Source organism: Rhincodon typus, chromosome 12 (genome assembly GCF_021869965.1).
Source record: "Rhincodon typus isolate 14 chromosome 12, sRhiTyp1.1, whole genome shotgun sequence".
Classification (NCBI taxonomy): domain Eukaryota; kingdom Metazoa; phylum Chordata; class Chondrichthyes; order Orectolobiformes; family Rhincodontidae; genus Rhincodon; species Rhincodon typus.
The window spans coordinates 59,126,439-59,148,887 of NC_063343.1; the positions used below are offsets into that span (position 1 = coordinate 59,126,439).

Below are 22,449 nucleotides of genomic sequence, written 5' to 3' on the forward strand. Positions count from 1 at the left end.
TAGTTAGGATATCTGGTCAGCATAGACGAGTTGGACTGAAGGGTGTTTCTGTGCTGTATATCTTTATGAATCTATAACATCAGGCTTCAATTTATTGACCACGGCTCCACCTTCAACATTATAATCCCAACCAAACTAATCTCCAAAGTGAGGGACTTAGGTCTCTGTTCCGCACCCTGCAAGTGGATCCTCGACTTTCTGACCGAAAGACTACAATTAGTGAGGATAGGCAACATCACTTCCTCCATGACAATCCTCAACATTGGCGCCCTGCAAGGCTGCATAACCAGCCCCTTACTGTACTTCCTGTACACTTATGACTGTGTGGTCAAATTTTGTCTGAACCCCATCTGCAGGTTCACTGACAACACTATTGTTGTAGAGCAGGTATCAAAGAATAACGAGACAGTATACAGGATAGACACAGACTGCTAGGTAGTGTGGTATAAAGATAATAATCTCTCCTTCAACGTCAGCAAAACTCAAGAGCTGATCATCGGCTTCAGGAAGCAAATAGGAGGGCACACCCGTACCTACATCAATGGTGCTGAGGTAGAGGTGGTCGAGAGCATCAAGTTCCTAGGAGTGACGATCACCAACAATCTGTCCTGGACCACCCAAATTGATACAACGGTCAAGAAGGCACAACAATGTCTCTTCTTCCTCAGCAGGCTAAGGAAATTCCACATGTTCATAAGGGTTCTCACCGACTTTTATTGATGCACCACAGAAAGCATTCTATCTGGATGCATCACGGCTTGGTACTGCAACTGCTCTGTCCGGGACTGTAAGAAACTACAGAGAATTATGAACACAGCTCAGGCCATCATGCAAGCCAACCTTTCATCCATTGACTCCATCTACACTTCTCACTGCCTCAGAAAGACAGTCAACCTCAAAGACCCGTCCACGCTGGTATTAATCTCTTCAATCAGGCAGAAGATACAAAAGCTTAAACACACAGAGTAACAGGTTCAAGAACAGCTTCTTCCCTGCTGTTGTTAGATTTCTGTATGGACCTCTCAAATTGTAAATCTAATATTAATCTTGCTTTTTGTGTACCTTCTTCGTTGCTGCAACTTTGTACTCCTCATTCTGTTTATTCCGCCTGTCACTTTTGTATGGTATGATTTGCCTGTGCTACACAAAAAACAAAACCTTTCACTGTATCTAGGTAATGTCACAATAATTAATCAAATCAAATAGATTGATGTCAATACTTTTCGCATACAATATGATCAACTGATGGAATAGATGTTTGGATTGGGCAGACAGGCAAAAACTGGAGACATTTGGCTGATGTGGGGCGGCACAGTGCTCAGTGTTTAGCACTGCTGCCACACAGCGCCAGGGACCCACCTTTGATTCCCCCTCAGGCAACTGTCTGTGTGGAGTTTGCACATTCTCCCCGTGTCTGCGTGGGTTTTCTCCGGCTGCTCTGGTTTCCTCCCACAGTCCAAAGATGTGCAGGCTAGGTGGATTGGCCATGCTAAATTGCTCATAGTGTTCAGGGATGTGTAGATTAGGTGGGTTTGGGGAATGGGTCTGGGTGGGATACTCTGGGGGTTGGTGTGGACTTGTTGGGCCGAAGGGCCTGTTTCCACACTGTAGGGATTCTATGAAAAAAAAAATCTACGATGTGCATGCGCATAGTAGCTATGATATTATATGGGTAATTCAGAAGCCTGGCTTTGAACAATTCAGAGAGCAAAAATTCAAATTTCACAAATGTCTGTTTGAGTATTTAAATTTAATTTTTAAAGCCTGGAAATAAAAAGCTGTTACCATGAAAGGCAACTGTGAAATTATTGATTTGTGAAATAACCATCAACAGACCAGAGTTCATGAACAAGCTCCTCCAGTCTTTTTGTAGATTATAATCTTCTAAGGATCTTCTCAGTTCTAAGCCTCATCTCGACTTTGATTTTGAGGTTATTGAAAACCATGAGAAACATGCATAGCAACAAACAAAATTATGAAAAGTCATTGTACCAGGACCTATATTTACTTAACACAATTTGCAATAAGAAAGGAGCTGGGATTGTCCCGATTTTTCTTCACTTTAGTCACGATGGAATAATTTAACTGTCACAACAAATTTCCCTGAACCTTGGAGAAGAATTTATCGAGATTTTCTTTACTGCCAGTGTGGAATGCCTTTGTCAGGTCACCATAAATCTACAGATCTACTTTTAACTTGGGACTTTTCTGACTGCTTGTCTCATTTTTGGGTTTTATGCTCAAATATAGTAATGAAAGTTGATTCTCCAGTGGAATATGAAGGAAGTGCTGCACTGCCAGTGATGTCGTCTTTCAGGTAAGATGTTGAATCAAAGTCCTGTGTCCCTTTGCAGATAGATCATAGCAATATTTCTAAGGGACCTATCCCTGGTGTCTTGGCTTAGTTGACATCACAACAAATTATCCAATTATTAACATGTTGTTTGTGGAGTCTTGAAAGTTGCTGTTTCGGGTCAGGACCCCTCTTTAGAACAGGGGAAGGCGAAGGGAGCTGGAAATAAATAGAGGGAGGAAGGGTGGGGCTGGGGTAATGTAGGTGGGATGGTGATAGGTGGATGCAGTTGCAGAGTGAGTGGTCCCTATGAAAGGCAGATGGGGTGGGGAGGGAAATATCTTTTTGGTTGTGGGGTCAGATTGTAGGTGGCTGAAGTTGATACGCTGGATGTGGAGATTGGTGGGGTGGTATGTGAGGTGATACGGTGGATACAATCCTATATGCCCAATTCCTCCCCCTCAACTGCATCTGCTCCCAAGATGGAACGTTCCACTCCCGGATATCCCAGATGTCCTCCTATCTTAAGGACCCCAACCTACAATCCGACCCCACGGCCAAAGAGATATTTCCCTCCCCACCCCTATCTACCTTTCATAGAGACCGTTCACTGTGCAACACCCTTGTCCGCTCCACGCTCTCCACTAACCCCACCACAACCAGCACCTTCCCTTGCAACTGCAGGAAATGCTACACGTGCCCCTACAACTCCCCCCTCAACTCCATCTAAGGCCCAAAGCAAACTTTCCATATCCAACAGGTGTTCACCTGTACATCCTCCAACCTGGTCTACTATATCTGCTGTTCCTGATGTGGCCTCCTCTACATCAGTGAGACCAAGCGCAGACTTGGGAACTGTTTAGTGGAGCATCTGTCCTCAGTACGCGATAATTGACACCACCAATCCCCACTACCCCTTACCTGCACCCCCTATCACTACCACACATACCTTTCCTCAGCTCCACCCATCTTCCCTCTCGCCTGCTTGGCCTGACACAACCTGACCATTTTCTCTCCCACCTGTCTGCTCCTCCCTTCCCACTGACCAATCCCCACCACTCCCTACCTGTATCCACCTATCACCATCCCACCACCTACCTTCCCTCAGCCCTACCCCTCCTGCCTCTATTTATTTTCCAGCTCCCTTCCCCCTCCCATTCTGAAGAAGGGTCTGGGCCCTAAACGTGGGCTTTCCTGCTCTTCTGACGCTGCCTGACCTGCTGTGCTCCTCCAGCTCCACACAGTGTTGACTCTGACTCCAGCATCTGCATTTCTTGCTATCTCCGTTTGTGGAGTCTTGCTGTGTGCAATTTACTAGCCACATTTTCAATATTGCAAAGGTGCCGACAGTGCAAAAGTATTTTGATGATTGTTAAATGTTTCAGGTCAGCCCAAGTCTGTGAGTGGTATTACATAAATGCAAATCATTTCATTTATGGATCCTCATTCCCAAATAAATTTGGGCTTTTCTGACTGCCAGAAATTTCTTCTCAGGCAGTCCCTCAGAATAGATGAGTTGCTTCCACTCTGGTTCTGTGGTATCTGAAATGACTATCAAGCTCAATGCATAATCAGCAGACTCTGTCACATAGAGTCACAGAGCATGGAAACAGACACTTTGGTCTAACCAGTTGACCATAATCCCAAATTAAACTAGTGCCACCTGCCTGTGCTTGGCCCATATATCTCCAAACATTTCTTAATCATGTGCTTATGTGAATGCCTTTTAAATTTTGTAACAGTACCCATCTCCACCACTTCCTCTGGAAGTTCATTCCAGCCATGAAAATGATTTTTGTATATCAAAGGAGAGGTGATGGCCTAATGGTATTATTGCTGGATTGTTAATCCAGAAACCCAGATAATGTTCTGGGGACCTGGGTTTGAATCCTGCCATGGCTGATGGTGGAATTTGAATTCAATTAAAAAAAATCTGTAATTATGAGTCTACTGATGATGATAAAACCATTGTCAATTGTTGGAAAAACTCATCAGGTTCACTAATGTCCTTTAGGAACAGAAACTGCCATCCTTACCTGGTCTAACCTACATGTGACTCCAGACCCACAGCAATGTCGGTGACTCTTAACTGCCCTCTGGGCATTTAGAGATGGACAATAAATGTTGCCTGGCCAGCGATGCCCTCATCCCATAAATAAATAGAGAATAAAATGGATTATTCATTTATTTGTTCCTCATCCATTTATCAAATTTGTGCTTTACTTTAACTTGTTTCAACAAAAGTCTCCTTGAATCTAAGGTAAGCAGATTTGCTAAGTAACATCATGTAATTTTAGTCTCTCCTTTTGTTCTTTTTTTTCCTGTGAGTTATTTGTGAGGCAGGTACGGCTGTAAGAGGTGGAAATAAGGGTTGTTTGGAGATTTGTCTGTTCCCTCCAACTTCTTGACTCTGCCTCTTCAGTTTCCGAATGAAATTCCTTGATGTGTTTGATCACAGGTGTCAATAAAGCTGCTGGACCTCTTTAAAGATGTTTTGAAGACATCATTAAAGTGTTTGTTTCGTTCTGCTGCAAGGATCTTGATTGAATGGAGTTATAAATATAGCAGATGCTTCGGAAATCTGGAGTCAGGCAGACATATAACTTCTTGCTAAGTGGAGCTAGTTTTAAATGATTTATACTTCAAAGCTGGACAAGTTAGCTTGGGAGAAGATGCTGTTTTTGGACCACTTTTCTTGTCACTTGTTTCTTGTCATTAGATTTGGGGATTGTGCCAAGGCATTGCTGGTGGTATTTCTCCAGTGCTTAAGATGGATACTCCGCATAACTCCTTTGGGAGCTCCTCACAATATCTATCTGTCTACAGGCCCCTGTGAACAATCATTTCTCTTTTCTCCTTCTAAATCATAATTTCTGCTGATTAGGTTCCCTTGATTACTTGGAGTGCTCTGAGTAGGTCTGAGCACCACACCTTAAGAAGGATATATTGCCTTAGAAGGAGTACAATGTAGGTTTCCAAGAATGATACGTGGCATTCAACAGTTAAGTTAGCTGATCTCAAAACTCTGAGAACCTTGGTCTCGGCTCCACCCTCTGCAACTGGATTCTCAGCTTTCTGACCCACATACTGCAATCAGTGAAGATAGACAACTGTACCTCCTCCATGATAACATCAACATTGGAGCCCCCCCAAGGATGCATCCTCAGCCCCCTACTATACTCCCCGTACACCCATGACTATGTTGCTAAATTCTGAATGAACACCATCTACAAGTTTGCTGATGGCATCACCGTGATAGGACAGATATCTAACAACGACAAGTCAGAATACAGAAAGGAGATAGAGGGCTTGGTGATGTGGTTCAGTGAGAACGACCTCTCTCTCAACGTCGGCAAAACTAAAGAACTGGTAATTGGCTTCAGCAAGAAAGGAGGAGGACACACCCCATCTACATTAACAGAGCTGAGGTTGAGAGGGTGGGGAGTGTCAAGTTTCTACAAGTGACGATAACCAACAACCTGTCCTGGACTTCCAACGTAGATGTGATGGTCAAGAAGGCTCAACAATGCCTCTTCTTCCTCAGGTGGCTCAGGAAATTTGGCACGTCCATTTGGACCCTCACCAACTTTTACCGATGCACCACTGAAAGCATACTGTCTGGGGGCATAACAGCCTGGCATGGGCTCTGCCCAGGACCAAAAGAAACTATAGAAGGTTGCGTGCACAGAACATCACGGAAACCAACTTTCCATCCATGAATGTGAAGCTGGAAAAGGACAGCAGATCAGACAGCATCTGAGGGAGCAGGAAAGTCAATGTTTCAGGCCGAAGGGTTTCAACCCGAAACATTGACTTTCCTGCTCCTCGGATGCTGTCTAACCTGCTGTACTTTTCCAGCTTTACATCCATTGACTGTGGCTTCCAGCATCTGCAGTCCTTACTGTCTCCTTCCATCCATGGACCCCATTTATATGGCTTGGAGCCGGGGAAAGGGTGCCAACATCATCAAAGATCCATTGCACCCCTGTAATGTTCTCCTACAACCACTTCTGTCAGGCAGAAGATACAGAAGCTTGAAAACACGCACCGGCAGGTTCAGGAACAGCTTCTTCCTGGCCATTATTAGACAGATGAAAGTACTCTCTAACTTGAAATAATGCTGATCTTGCCTAGCACACGGCCCATATGACGTAACTTGTATGCCTCTAAGTTTTTTTTCACCCTATGATCTATATGTCCTTGCTTACTATTATCTGCCTGGACTGCTCATAAACAGAGCTTTTCACTGTACTTTGGTACATGTCACAATAAGTCAAATCAGATAGGAGAGATTATACAAATTAGGCCTGTTTTCTCTCAAATTTAGAAGGTTGAGGAGTGATCTGATGGAAATGGCAGAATAGAAAGAGATAAATCATTTTCGCTGGTTGGAGATTCTTGTACTTGGGGTCACAGTATAAAAATTAGGGCCAGGCCATTCAGGGGCACGTTCGGAAGCACTCCCACACACAAAGGCTAGTAGAGGTTTGCAACTCTTTCATAAATGGCAGTTGATGCCATGGCAGTTCTTAATTTGTTCTAAACTTTTGTTAAGAAAAACTATTATGGGATATGGGACAAAGGCAGCTGATCGTGCGAGGACACAGATCAGCCATGATCTAATTGTATGGTGAAACAGGCTCTGGGGACTGAATGGCCGACTCCAGTCCCTAAGGTTCTAACTGCGGAACCATTATAACCCAAATGTCAGGAAAATTAGCTGTTATCTTGCATGCCTGGAAATCTGACTCCAATTCGCGCGTAGACGATCAAAACGGTGTAACAAGCCTGCCACCGACTGGCTGTTCAAGAAGGTAGCCCATCACGCAGCGCGAGTTGGGATGAGTGATAAATTCCACCGTCGCCATCGATGCCCACATCTCAGGAAAGATATTTACAAACAGAAATGCAGGCTATGGAAAAGTATGGGCCGGCAGCATCTTTTCTTTATATCCTGCATTTATGTACCATTTCCTTTTGATGACTGGTCGCTGCTGCGCAATTGCAGACACCTCTGGTTGCTAGGAGACAGCTTTGCCGCAAAAAACACGTAAGTGGGGTGGGCTGCTCTCGCGATAATAGATTTTCACGGCGATACGTCGGGAGGGGGGGCCTGCCCGACGTCCGATCACGCAGTGACGTGCCTCGTGCGTTTTGTTCAGTAATTCAGTCATTTTTTTTGTCCGTCTCACCAAATACGTTAATCATCACGATAAAAAGAAAAGATCACAGCCTGGCGCTGTTTTTTTTCTCTCTCTCCCTCCTCGTCACTACGAAACGTCCATTTGTTCTGTTGGACGCGCGAGGCGTTCGGCCGTCCCGCCTTCTACAGTCCGGCCGTCCAATGATCAGGCTGCGCCGTCAGATCGCCCCATTCTGATTGGACGGTCCTGCTGCCTATCAAACAGTACGCGCCCGCACGACGTTTTCAGGTTTGATTGAGCAGTGCGGCATTTTTTTTTATTTCTCCTCATTCTTCCCCCCTCCTTCTTTCGTCTTCAAGTAAATGTGCCGTTTGTCTTTAAAGGAGCATATATTCTCCCAAAACTCGCGTTTCAACTTCTTTCTTGTTCCTATTCCTCTCTGCGAGAGCGGGGAAAGGAAACCGAAATTGAGATCGATCGATTGCTTCTCTCTTCTCTCCCCCTCCCCTCCATGAGGCCGTTGGGTACAACCTAACTCGCTACCGCCTCCTTGACCCGCACTCCACACCCTTCTGATTGGCCCGCGCGGCGGGGACTGGTCGCTGATTGGAAGACAATTCTGTCGATCACACACAGGTCGGTGTTTGGTCGCACGGTGCGGTGCGGCCTGGGTTCTGCTCCGGTTTGTTGTCATGTTCGCTGGTGGACTTCCAATGAGGGCCCTGACATTCTGACGGTGCAGCAGTGACCGGGCCGTTCACCTTAGGAAGATGATCATAGAGAATCTGGACGCTTTCAGATCTTGGTTGTCAAGGGCCTTGGACCCTATGTGAGTATTACTCTGCTCCTTCGAATCCACTAGGCACTTTTTTTTATTGTTGGCACGGGGGTGATATATATATTTTTAAGGGGGCGGGGACTTTTACACTTTTCAGGCTCTCGGGCTGCCTCATGAGCCAGGCTTGTCAGGCCACACGCAAAGATTAGGGTCTGTCACCGGGATTAAAATGGGGCAAATCAATGTAATCTATCAGTTTTTGCCTTGGTAGACTGTTTTTGAGATATGTTAACTCTTTGGAAACACTTATTCTCCATTGCTTTTACGAATCCAAAATTAGCGAACTCGCATTTAGGATAATCTTGCTTTTAAATGTTAACGGAGGGACCGTTCACTTTTTCGCGATTTTCGGGGGTTTGCTTGTAATAAGTGAAGCAAGAAAATTTACTGAATTTACTGAAAACGAGGGTTTACTTTGAAGTGCCAGATTGCTTTCGAAATGTGCTGACCTTAAACTTTGGGTTTTCATTCTCAAACTCCGAGCGTACATTTCCCTAAGCGCAGTATTCTTGCTCAAGTTTGGTGGGTGAGCAAACAAAATGATGCGTTTATTGATTGTTTCATTTTCAAACCTTTATCTAAAAAGAAAACGAATATGTTCTACAGTTAGTTGACCAGTAATGATGAGCAATGATCAGGAACAACACTGTCAATTATCAATAATAATTATTCATTTTCTGGTCAGGTACTAGTAAAAAGTGAACCCCTGATTATCAGTATGCATTGTAACCAGTGTGACTAAAATAGGTTATCTAATCGCTTTATCCTCCGGGTTTTTTTTGTGGGTACTGATGTGCTTAAATTGGCTGTCGTTTCTCCCTGTAGAATAACGCCTCCCAGCCATCAATATCTACCCCTCTGGGTTACATGGGCACAAATCCATGTCAAACTTCAACCGTGAAGAGTGCTTCTGCCTCTTCTGTCCTTTCAAACAGTGACTTAAAGACTTCCCCCACCTTTATAAGGATTGAAAATAACTTCTCCATGTCCCTTTATTCTTTCTGTCAATTATTGTAAATTTATGTCTTCTGGGCATTGACCTATCCAAGCTACTCCATACTCAATTAAATCTCCCCTCATCCTCCTCTCTTCTACAGAAAATAACCCCAGCAATATCCTTCTTAGCTGCAAATGTAGCATATCAGTTAAATTCTGATGGATCACAAACTGCGGAACTTTTTCTGAAGAAGGGTCTAGGCCCGAAACGTCAGCCTTCCTGCTCCTCTGATGCTGCTTGGCCTGCTGTGTTCATCCAGCTCTACACCTTGTTATCTCTTTACTTAACAGCAGTTAGACTTTGATGTTAAAGGAATGAGGGCATAAGAATTGCTTTCTGTAAATTGATCTAATGATCCTATCATATAACAGAAAATATCAAACTTCCTGTGAATTGTGCTCTTGCAGAGTCCCAGACCGTTGTCTTTGTTTACAAGAAAGGCTTTTGAGTTCTATGAGAAGTCTGTACAATGTGTTGGCAGCATAATACTTACAAATCCACAACCTCATCTGTGATTCTGATGCCACAGAGTAATTTTCCATCTTGAGATTTATTTGCTATTATCTGATAATAACTTGGAGTTCAGTTTAGAATAAAGGATGCAATTCTAATGGGGGGGGCAGCGGTGGGAGTCGCAAAATTAAAAAAAAACAATATTCCAAAAATTGGAACTAGGAATTTTTAAGGTAGAACATGAAACCTGTAAAGCCTATTTGAATCTGACTGAACTTCACTGTCTAAGCGAGATTGTTCATTCGCCATTCATGACAATTTGTGTTGCTGTTTTACATTTTTCTGCAACTGCCTTTCCAGAGGATTTTATTTACTGGAAAGACTAGTATTTGCAGCTGAGGCAATTTTTTTTGTTATTCTATCCAATATTACATTGTTCTAGTCAAATATTCTCCATACTTTTGGGCAAGCAATAATTTCAACTTCATGTATTTCCTTTTGGTGTTGGACCACATACTGAATTTTTTTCTTATAAAAATTAAATTATTATGGCATATTCAAATACATTGAATCCTAAATCAACATGGAATTTATGTTCTATGAAATTTTGATCTGGATACTAAAGCCTTCGTTGCTTAATTACTAAGTCAGTATACTGAAGTCACTCTTGCTCCACATCTTACTAAATGAAGACTCGTTTATTCAAGCAAACTTATTTATTCCTTTGTGCTAAAGGAACAACGAAAAGAAAATATTGGAACTGGCAATCTGGCAGTATCTGTGCAGAAAGAAGCTGAAAGAATAGGTTAATAAGCTTTTATCTCTGTTTGTGGAGGCCATGACAAATATATTTGCTTTATTGTAAGGCCTTTCACAGTCTGAAGCCATTCCAAAGTGCTTTGTAGCTTATTAAAAACAATGTGATATTACTGGTGTAATGTAGGAAATGTGACTGACAGTTTTGCTCAGCCAGATGGCACAAAAGCAGTGTGATGATAACCAGATAATCTGCTTCAGTGCTGCTGATTGATATTGCTAAATATTGGTCAGAGTGCTGAGGAGAACTTTGCTGTTCTTTTTTGAAATGTATTGTGTATCCTTTGTTTTTTTGCCTTGGACTGTTTCATCCAAAACCTTTGCCAGTGCAGCGCACTCAAGACAGCACTGAAAGGTCAGTCTGGAGTTTTTTGGATAAGGATCTGAAAGGAGGGCTTCAATCAATGACTTTTGTTGAGCAAGCATGCTACCAACTGAGTCACGCAACTGCCCAACACTTCTCCACCCTCCAAAAAAAATTGCTATTACTAAATAGGAACCTGCAATCAGGATTATGCTAGCTGTCTCTGAATCTCTCCTCTGCAATGCGCTTCTGATCTCAATAACCTTTTACAAAAAATCCTTATATTACCTGGTTCTTTAGGCAATCAGGTGATACCCTGTAACCTCCAGTTATTAACTTTTCTGCCATTTTGATGGGAATGGTCATAGCACACACCAGAAAATGGCATATTTTCCATTTACTTTGTTATTGTCACTCCTATTATTTCTATAGACCAAAATAAAGGAATGGAAGATACCAAGATCAAAATTACATCACATTTGAGGTAATGAGAATAAAGCTATGAAGGAAAAGTACGATTGTTAACTCCTTTCAGGCATAAATTATAGATCGCTTGCAGTGTTGGTCATTGTAACAAAATATTATTGTATTTTTCAGTGCTCAATGATCCTGACTGCAAAGTTATTTTAAACCATGACTTTAATGGAAGGAGTGAGGTGGAGTGGAGAGTGGTGTTGCAGATGGAACTTATTTGTTGTTACCTCAATTGATCCCTTAATTCATTTCAAAGCAAGTGAGGAAATTGGATTCAGCTTCTGTTTAGCAAGTGGACCAGCAGAGTGATTCTTTGATTCGTTACTTATTTTTTATATCCCTAAATTCATTGTTTGAATGAAAGCCTAATAGTTTTAAAGCAGGGTAGAAATTCAAGAAGGCAAGGCACCACGGAGCTAAGTATGGGCCTCTAAACTGAACTCTTGTAGTTGGAGGAATATGGAGCATGGTATTGGGGAGAACTGAAGGCAAATGTTTTCAAAAGCCAGAAAACAAATCTTTTAATTACTGAACCAGTTGGTTCAGCATCCAGAGTGATTGGGTGAAGAAATTAGTCCATTTTGGCAGATTGGCAAGTACTGTTCATAGCCTCATTTGTTTTATGTGCATGGGAATATATAGAGAGAAAAATTTAAATAATAGATGTATAATAGCTAATAGTTATCTCAATGTAAATTATAGACTTAGGAGTGATAGTTGCACTTGTGCAGTCATACTCCTATCGCATGGAAACAGACCCTTCAGTCCAACTTGTCCATGCTGACCAGGTTTCCCAAACTAACCTCGTCCCATTTGCCAGCATTTGGCCCAAATCCCTCTAAATCTTTCCTATTTGTGTACCTGTCCAAAAGTCTTTTAAATGTTGTAATTGTACTTGCCTCTACCACTTCCTCTGGCAGTTCATTCCATATACGTTCTCCTTTCACTGTAAAACTATACCCTCGAGTTTTGAACTCCCCTACCATAGGGAAAAGACCTTTGCTATTCACCTTATCAATGCCTCTCATGATTTTCTAAACCTCTGAGGTCACCCCTCAACCTCTTATGCTCCAGCGGAAAAAAATCCCAGCCATTCCTTGTAAGTCAAACCCTCCTGTCCCAGTAACATCCTTGTAAATCTTTGCTGCACCCTTTCCAATTTAATACTTGTAGAGGGATGGTACTGCACCTGGCCTAGGTTGTTTGCTTGAACTCATAATTGTCTTTATGACCGAGGAAATAATTACAGTTGCCAGATAGTGGGAAATAAGTGGGGCACTTAGCAGAAATGACATTATAATTGCTTTTGGCAAGATACTTTTACACTGTTTGGCATCACCTCTTATTCTGCCTGTTTAATACTTAGGCTTATATATTGGGTACTGCTCAGCACTGTGCTTTCTATTTGAAAAGATGCATGATATTAGCTATAGTTTTCCAAGACGGTATGCTTAGGAGAATTTTTGAATGAAAGCCAATGAATTTAGGGATGTATAAGATAAGCAAGAGTTTTCAGTATGGCAGGTTCTTCTGTGCAGCTAGTAAAGGTTCAATTTCATAAGTTCCAGATATTCTGTTTATGGATTCAGTTTTCTCATTACTTTCCTCTGAAAATTTTCTCAGTTAGAAGCATTGAGTCTCTTTACAGAGTACAAATTGTCACCAGTTTTATAGTAAAACTGTTTAACTTCAAGCTGACCCTCTAACATTATATTGTCTATATCATTATAAAGTGCCTCTTTCAAATAGTACAACTACCCAAATTTTCTGCTGAAATCCTCACCCCTTGACTTTGCTGCCACCACCACAGCCATCTATGCTATCCTCTCAGTTGTTTTTCCTGTTAGATAATAATCCTTAAAGGAAAATCTTGGAGGGAAGTTGGGAATGCCACTGAAGACATTGTTGCACCAAGTTTAAATGGTGCAATTATTTCAAGCTACCAGAAATGATTGTTTAAAGCCTACTTTCTGTCTCTGTGGTGAAGTGATTCACGTTTTTTCAGGTTGCCTTCTGACAGTCTTTAAGGAAATTAAGATTCTTGCAGCTCTTTTTTGTTGATCACTGTGAATACAAGTGCTTTGTGTGATTCTGAATGTTCTGGAGTCAACTTTTTTTCCTGCAAAAACAAATGCTATTATGACATCAGAGTGATACCCACAGAAGTCAGATGGCTACCTCCTCCCCTGTAACTTGCAAAACTGACCAAACATTTTACAGGGATTATATTGTTGATGTAGAAAATGGAAAGTTTTGTGAAATAAATTGTTTTTCAAATAATTGGTATTGCCTGAACTGTGCTGATTCCTGTATGGCCTGACAGACATTGGTACTTACTCTGAATTCTTCCTGAGCATATAGTTACCCTTTTTAAGCTTGGAATGCCCTTGAAAGAGTAAAATTGGGAAATTTTAATTTTTTTTGTAAAGTTATGTGATCTCTGTGTCGATGAGTGTTTAATTAACTCTTCCTGGATATAGTGGTCAGGTTATAAAATTTGAAGAAAATGATTCTTTTTTTAATGAGGCTATGCCAAGGTGAATTTGAATAAAGAAATTGGTTATTTAGTTTAGTGCATTTTGTTATTTATAATTCTTACCACTGAAAACTTTGGAAGCTAAACTCCTTTATCATTGACACATAGAAAAGAGAAGTCTGGGTTTTAAAAATTTTTCACAAGGAGCACATCTGTGCTGTGCTGTACCATACCTCTAACGGAAGGCTCATTATATTTGACTGAACTCGTGTTTCGGCATGGCTAGTTTGATTAAATGTTACTGATAAATTCCATGTCCTTGTCTGTTTTGTGGTGGGGAGAACCTGCATTCCATAATATTTGATAAGTATATCTTTGTAAAGGTTTGATGTTTTCACCACAATTTTGGTCACATGGTACACAAGTTAAGCCATGTGGCTGGTACTAGGCCTTGTGAAGCCCAAGGCTGCCATCTACAATTCTGGATAGAACATGCTTAGTATAGATTAAAATCTTATCTTTTGAGTTCTGTTTTATGCAAAAACTTGGAATATTTACCTTTCTTACTGGCTGCATTCTGCAGCTGTTGGGCACAGAGTGACATTTCAACTTAGAAAAAAATGAGGTCAGAGGCAGTTTTATTTTTCTTTTTTGAATTGTTGTCCAGACTTGAACACTGAAAAATAGGCACAATTAGTTTAGCCTTTATTCATGGTATTACAAATTGTCCTGAAGAGTGCAAGGAGAAAATCTTTGATGATTACGTGTTTCCCTTGCTGTAAGGAAAAGTGCTTGATAATGTAAAGAAGCAGAAAACAGGAGTAAGCGTTTGGTCTTTGAGCCTGCACAGCTATTCAACACGATCATCCTGCTAAGTACTCTGTTCCCACTTCCCACTTTTAAACCCCCCAACCCATACTCCTTGCTCCCTTTAGTTCCAAGAACTGAATCTGTTTCCTCCTCGAAAGCATTTGATGTTTAGGCTTCAACTGCTTTCTGTGGCAGCGAACTCCACAGGCTCACCACTGTCTAGGTGAAGGAATGACTCCCATCTCGGTCCTAAATAGCCTACCCTGTATTTTTAGACTGTGACCCCTGGCTCTGACTTCTTAGCCATCAGGAGCATTCTGCCTGTGTTTACCCTGTCTAGTCATAGAGTGATACAGCATGGAAACTGGCCCTTTCGCCTAACCTGTCCATGCTGACAACAGAGACTGGAAGGCCCGAGCAAACAAGGAGAGGCCTGATAGGCTGTAGCCTGCAGACCCTTCCCCCAAGCCCAGGAGACTGAACCCATTAGAGGCCCACAACATCATGAGGGGCACAGATGAGGCAAACAGCCAAGGCACTGCCCCCCCCCCCCCCCCTCCCCCCCCCAGGCATGCGCGCGCACACGCACACACACACAGGCAGGCAGGAGACTCCAAAACCAGAGGGCACAGGTTCACGGCGAGAGGGGAAAGATCCAAAGTCCTGTTAGAATTTCATTGGTATCTCAGATTTCCCCTATTATTCTTCTAAACTGTAGTGAATATCATCTTTACCGATCTTGGATGTCAGTCCTGCCATCCCAGGAACCAGTCTGGTCAACCTTCATTGCACCCCCACAATAGACTCAGCTAAGGCGACCAAAACTGTGAACAATTCCTCAGGTGTGGTCTCCCCGAGGCCCTGTAGGAGCAGATATCCCTGCTCCTGTACTCATCCTTTTGCTATGATGCTCAATATTCCTTTTGTTGTCCTCACTGCCCACTGCACTTCCACGCATACTTTCAGCAACCGGTGTATGAGGACACCCAGATCTTCCTGCACCTCTGCCTTTCCCAATCTATCATTGTTTATTTTACCCATTGGATGGGAGCCATTGCCCTAAGCTTATGTAACAACCATTTAATGGAGAATTTAATCAGTTTTTTGGAAGTCAGGGTGTTATTTGTAGAATGTGAGCAAAAATGCTGTATTATTCTGTGCGTAGGGTAAAGTCCAGAGCAATTGCTTTTAATATTCTAGAAGGTCTTTTGAGTTGCTGTATGAGATTTCAAGGGATCTCTCCAGTGCGCTCAAGCATTTGTTCCTATATTTTTGCCATTTATTTTATTTGTGGTTTTGGCTACAGCAATGAAAAAGATAATTTAGTTAATCTTTTTCCTTTGAAATCTTATGTTGATGCCCTTTTAAAATGGATGAAATGGACTTGCATTTTGTTCAAATAAGGTTATATTAATTTTTCAAGATTTTTCCCAAGTTTTTGAAGATAAACTGGAGTACGCACAATGAAATTCTAATAGAAATGGGAATCTTTATGATTCTAAAAGAAATATTTAAAACCTAATTCAATAAAAAATGCAACTTGTATCACATCTTTAATGTAGGAAAGCATCTAAGGTTCTTCAAATGTGTCTTTCTTAGTAACGCTTAGTGTCGTTTTCTTCCCGAGGATATTGGAAATTCTCTCCTGTCTCAATTCTGTGATTGTGTGTTGATTTAATTCAATACTTAATAAAGCCAGATACTATTTAAAGTTAGATTCTGCAGTAAGAAAGGCTGCACAAAACTTGGAAAGAAGCTTTCAATAAATATGGCTGGAGACTCTGAAGTAAGAGTCTTATGATTGGTTCCGGGGAGATTTGAGAAACTCGCATCTTTTTGTATGACCTTTCATGCATGTGATGAAGATGTGATTTATGTAAGCATTCTATTCACATAATATCAGTGATGTTATAAGACATTTGCTAATTCAATTGGATAAAACTATTTTTTATTTTTAAAAAATTGTCATGTGATATATTACATAATATTTATTCTCCTAAGGTAAGGTTGTGTTTCTTTAAGATTTAAAGGTTTAATTGGTAATTATCTGAATACATTCTTTCACCTTGACATTTATTTGTTCATTCCTTCAGTGAAGATTTGAGATTGTTCAGAGGTTAATTTTAGCTGCACACTTGGATTGAATGTGCTTGTCAATTTCCGACTACACATGTACATACTGTCAAGTCTCCTGCACTGATGTTTATGTTAGGTGATCGAAAAAAAAAAACACATGTATAAGCTTAAGGTGTTTTTGAACTTTCTCTGTAAGGCAAGATGGAAGTTGACTTGTTATGAGGAAAGTGCCAAATTTTCACAAATGTAGGCAATAGTTAGAGCAGTTGTGGTGACTGCATGCAGATGGTTAGGCACCTTGTCCAACAGTGAGGTGTTAGGAATGTCGTTTTTTATATGTTTGTGCTTTAAGCAGTTTGATTAATTCCAAGATGCAAAGGAGCTGGAGACTTAGAAGACTGCTAATTGGAATTTCTACCTGGGTACAAGATGCATTATTTATTTGACATGGACACGAGCTCTGAGAGAGGCAGAAGTCCATAGAAAGTCATCTTAGTTTTGGGTTTCAGGGTTCCTTAGGTATCACTGAACCTTTCATGACACAAATTAAACTGCAGCTAACTGAAAGAGATCAAGCAGATTGCCATTAGGCCTGACACAGAAATTTGCATTAGATATGTAATGGACCTACTTCAGGTACCTACATTTTGATTTTTGGTTAAAATATTTAAACTTTTCTTTGGTAGGGAAGGGTATTTGTTGTTTATAAGGACGGGAAAATTCCATTGTGTAAAAATAACAGTTATTTTTGGGTGCACGATGGCTCAGTGGTGAGCACTGCTGCTTCACAGTGCCAGGGACACGGGTCCAATTGCAACCTCATGCGACTGTGTGGAGTTTGCACATTCTCCCTGTGTCTGTCGGTTTCCTCAGATTTTCTCCCACAGTCCAAAGATATGCAGGTTAGGTGGGTTGGGCGTGCTAAATTTCTGAAAGTGTCCAGGGATATACAAGTTAGGTGGATTAGAATGGGAAATGCACGGTTCTCGGTAGTGGTGGTGATGGGGCGGCGGGGAGTGGTTCTGGGTGGGATGCTCTTTGGAGAGTCAGTGTGGGCCTCGATGGGCCAACTGGTCTGCTTCCACATTGTAGGGATTCTGTGGTTCTGCTGCTGCAAAGATGTCAGTGCAAGTCGTTTTAAGACAATTAAATTTAACACAATTGAATTAATAAGAGGCATTGTAAGTCTGGCATGGTGCTGCTTGATTCTAATGAAACAAATAGGATGGTGGCCAAATTTGCTTACAAACAAAAATCAAAGATTTAATCATCTACCCATCTCTCTTTTAGCTGTTTCATGACTGATTTTTCTCTCTTTTTTTTTTTGCTTTGCGCTAATATCTTGTTTAAAAAGGTATTATTTCAGTTCATCGAGGGCGAGTGTGACAGACTTTGTTTTACCATGTGTAAAAGTGTAGTGGCGCTAAACTTTGTGATTCTCAACTATTTTGCATTGACACTTGACACTTGAAAGATCTGAGGAGTTGAAATACATTTTAAAATTTGTGCGCATAGCAAAACTACCATGCCTTTATAACTGGGATAAAACTTTGCAACTGTTTTATTTAATTCCGGATTTGCAAAGCAAAATTTAATGATAGACAACGCTGAGCAGAACATAAAATTGTCAGACAGAGGGCCATCAGTGGTATATGGCAAAGACTGTATTTCACCAACAGTTGAATATGGATAATTGCAAATACACACTTACATTTAGTGTGGACTGTACTGTTGACAGATTTACTTTTTGACAAACCCTATAAACAGAGAATTGGAATTCGAAGTCCCACCTGAGATTTAGCATCTCCATCACTACCGCACTCCCTCAGAGCTTCAGTAAACTACCAGTGTAGTTAAGGCACTCAAAATTTATTTTCTCAGGATCGGTAATAATAGAAGAGCTTGAAGAAAATAAATGATATTTGCTTAGGAGCAGTGAAGTAAGCAGATATTTGCATTGAAATTCACTTGTTTTAGAGAATTTGTTAAGTTATACCTTTTAGTATTGATTTGCTACAAATTGTTTAGGTTATTGGACTGTTGCTTTTTTTTGAGCTCTTCACTTAACAGAGCATTACCAGAAACACGAGTCAAGCAATGTTTGTTGTGAAGACACAAATAGTTAATATTTTAGCCATAAAACCTGTCCTAGAGTGTAAAATTGCAGCAATTTATCTTTTGGGTTTACTTTTAACAGCAGTGGGGTATATTTGGGTAACAAGGAGTTTTAACTTGACACTACCTCTCCTGAAGTGAGTGTTCTAATGTATATATCCAGTACCAACCATTCTGAAAGTATTTTAAATACCGTATAAATCAACTGAACCAAGATGAACTGAGTTCTGATGCTTTATTGCCTTTTATTTAAAAGGATTATGGATGTTAAACTAAATTGGACCTCTTTTTAAAGCGAGAAAGTGATACTGGAAATCTCAAATGTCTTCCAGTCCTGTGTTCACACTTTATTAACTTTAAGAATCTGTTCTTAACTGTGGTTCATGGAGGCTCCAACTGTTTCAACTCTACCATTGGAACCTCTCTCCTTAAACTTAAACTTTCCTCTGCTATTAAAGGCCTTCTCAATATTCAATCATTTGACTGATTTTTTTCAGTGTTTTAACTCTCCAATTAAGATCCTTTCAATCCATCCTCCTATGTTAACATAAAAAACTTTACAAAAATGAAAATGGTTGACCAGATAGGAATGATTTACCTTTGTGTTTGAAGGAAGAAGTAATTCAAATATTCAAACTGGGTAAATTCAAAGTCTAGACTGAATTGGAAACTGTAGGGATTAGGGAGATTATAAAGTTTCAGGAAGTGCCTTGGTGTTCCAGAGATGAGGAAGAGAAAATGGCCCAGAGTTATGATTACTGAAAATGGATGTTTCTGAGTGTTGAATAAGGAGACGATCGTATATTATTTTTGATGGTCTCCTCCATGCTAATGTACCATGTGCTCAGATTTAATGGCAAGCTTTACCCCTCAGTTTTCTTCATTTGTTTAGCTAGTTACTCCCTTGCCCAAGGAATTTAACCTGTACAGGAGTGGGAGCATAATAAAAAAGGCCTTGATAATGTTGACTTTTGACTTGTATTGTTTTCTCATGTTTTGGGATGTTCTGTTGTTACAGTATGCATTTATGCAACAATTTTATCAAAAGCAGAAATCAACACTACTTGTAAAAACAGCAAAATGAATTATGCAATCGTCAGGAAGCTTCTAAATTACAAATTGAGGCATACATTTACTTGTTAGCATTTTAAATAAATCATATTTCTTGTGATGTCTGAAAGTGATTGGAATATTTATTATAATATTTGTTTAGTCACATAATTAAGACATCATTTTGATCCATATTCAACATTTTATCCATTCTGCCAGAGAGCATTGAAAATGTCTGCCTTTCTTAGCCTTTTCCTCATCTCTACAATTTTCAAGTTTTTAAAGCCTGACATTATTGATATTTAACTACCATTTCATCAAATGCTTTGGTTCAATCTTTGATAATTCTGTTGAATTAAAATTGAATTTAAAAAATCATTATATGATCATGTAGAAATTTTCATTGCCCTCCTCAACTTATTTTGCCAATGTTAGGATTGTGTTTTTCAGGAGGATAGGACATGGTTAAGTCACGCAAGTCTGCTAGGTAATGCCTTTCAAATTCATGACTTCTTTCACTAGAACAGCAGTTAACATGGGGATTATTACCACCTGCAAGTTCCCCTCCAAGTAACACTCCATCCTAACTGGATCAAAATCTTGGAACTTGCTATTTAGCAGACTATGTGATAATCTACGTGACATGGACTACATTCTTCAAGAAGCTAGCACACCATTACCTTCTCGAGTGCAGTTAGGAATGGGTAATAAATGTTGGCTTGCTCAGAAAAAATCTTTTTTGACTTAGCAAAAACAGGAATTTAAGGACCGCAACTTCCCCCCCAACCCCCATCAGTGGTTGAGAACGCCCTCAACCATGTCTCCCACATTTCCCGCAACTCATCCCTCACACCCCGTCCCCGCAATAAGAACCAAAAAAGAATTCCCCTCGTCCTCACGTACCACCCCACCAACCTCCGGGTCCAACGCATCATCCTCCGACACTTCCGCCATCTGCAATCCGACCCCACCACCAAAGACATCTTTCCCTCCCCACCCTTATCTGCGTTCCGGAGGGACCACTCTCTCCGTGACTCCCTTGTCCGCTCCACCCTCCCTTCCAGCCCCACCACACCCGGCACTTTTCCCTGCAACCGCAGGAAGTGCTACACCTGCCCCCATACCTCCTCCCTCACCCCCATCCCAGGCCTCAAGAGGACTTTCCACATCAAGCAGATGTTCACCTGCACATCTGCCAATGTGGTATACTGCATCCGCTGTACCTGTTGTGGCCTCGTCTACATCGGGGAAACCAAGCGGAGGCTCGGGGACCGCTTTGCAGAACACCTACGCTCGGTTCGCAATAAGCAACTGCACCTCCCAGTCGCGAACCATTTCAACTCCCCCTCCCATTCCTCAGACGACATGTCCATCCTGGGCCTCCTGCAGTGCCACAACGATGCCACCCGAAGGTTGCAGGAACAGCAACTCATATTCTGCTTGGGAACCCTGCAGCCCAATGGTATCAATGTGGATTTCACAAGCTTCAAAATCTCCCCTCCCCCTACCGCATCCCAAAACCAGTCCAGCTCGTCCCTGCCCCCCTAACCTGTTCCTCCTCCCACCTCAAGCCGCACCCCCATCTCCTACCTACTAACCTCATCCCGCCCCCTTGACCTGTCCGTCCTCCCTGGACTGACCTATCCCCTCCCTAACTCCCCACCTACACTCATCTTTACTGGCTCCATCCCCGCCTCTTCGACCTGTCTGATTCCTCTCCACCTATCCTCTCCTCTATCCGTCTTCTATCCGCCTCCCAATCTCTCCCTATTTATTTCAGAACCACAATTTCTGATGAAGGGTCTAGGCCCGAAACGTCAGCCTTTCTGCTCCTATGATGCTGCTTGGCCTGCTGTGTTCATCCAGCTCTGCACCTTGTTGTCTCGGATTCTCCAGCATCTGCAGTTCCTACTATCTCAAATTCTGAGATGGTTGTTTGATAATGTCCTAGGGCAATAATATGGAGACCTAGGCTTTAGGGGACATGGGTTTAAAACCAGAGTTGGTGGAATTTAAATTCAATGAATTAAAAGAAAAACTGAAATTTACAGTTTCACGGTCACCATTATTGAACTTTATCATCAATTCCGTCATCTGGCTTACTGTGCCCTTTTGAGGAGGGAAATCTGCTGTCCTTACCTGATCGTTCTTTCATGTGACTTCAGATCCCAATGTGATTGATTCTTAACTGCCCATTGAAGTGGTCAAGGGCAGTTAAGGATGGGTGGCAAATGCTGGCTTTAGCATAATGCTCACATCCTATCAAATAATAAAATAAAGTTAGCACGTTCACTTCAAACTTGAAGTGTTGTCTTTTATACTCACTTGAAAGGTGCTTAAGATGGCTAGAAAGTAACCTGGATTTAATGTAGATCAAGTGGAGGTGTATGAGAGTTCCTTTCTGCTGGTGGCACATTTTTGAGACAGGGTAGAATCTGTGATGCAGCACAGTAGTGTGCTAATATTATGAAAAATATTGGATAATAAATGTAATTTCTGGGAGAAGGTGAAATGAGCAGCTTTTACCAATGGCGATCTGGTATAGGAGTTACATTTATTTGCAAAAACAATAAGAGGTTTGACCAGGGTGGAGTGAGAATTAG

At 41.4% G+C, this 22,449-nt stretch overlaps 1 protein-coding gene across 2 annotated transcripts in view; it reads left to right on the forward strand.

Moving 5' to 3' along the window:
- Positions 1 to 4,464: 4,464 nt before the first annotated feature.
- The window catches only part of rbm27 (RNA binding motif protein 27), a 143,201-nt gene continuing 125,216 nt past the window's right edge, over positions 4,465 to 22,449 (forward strand). For both annotated transcript variants that reach the window (XM_048603413.1, XM_048603414.1), the window contains exon 1: positions 4,465 to 8,266. In XM_048603413.1, the coding sequence (XP_048459370.1) occupies positions 8,208 to 8,266 (59 nt within the window). In that variant the 5' untranslated portion in view covers positions 4,465 to 8,207. The remainder of the gene's footprint in view (positions 8,267 to 22,449) is intronic.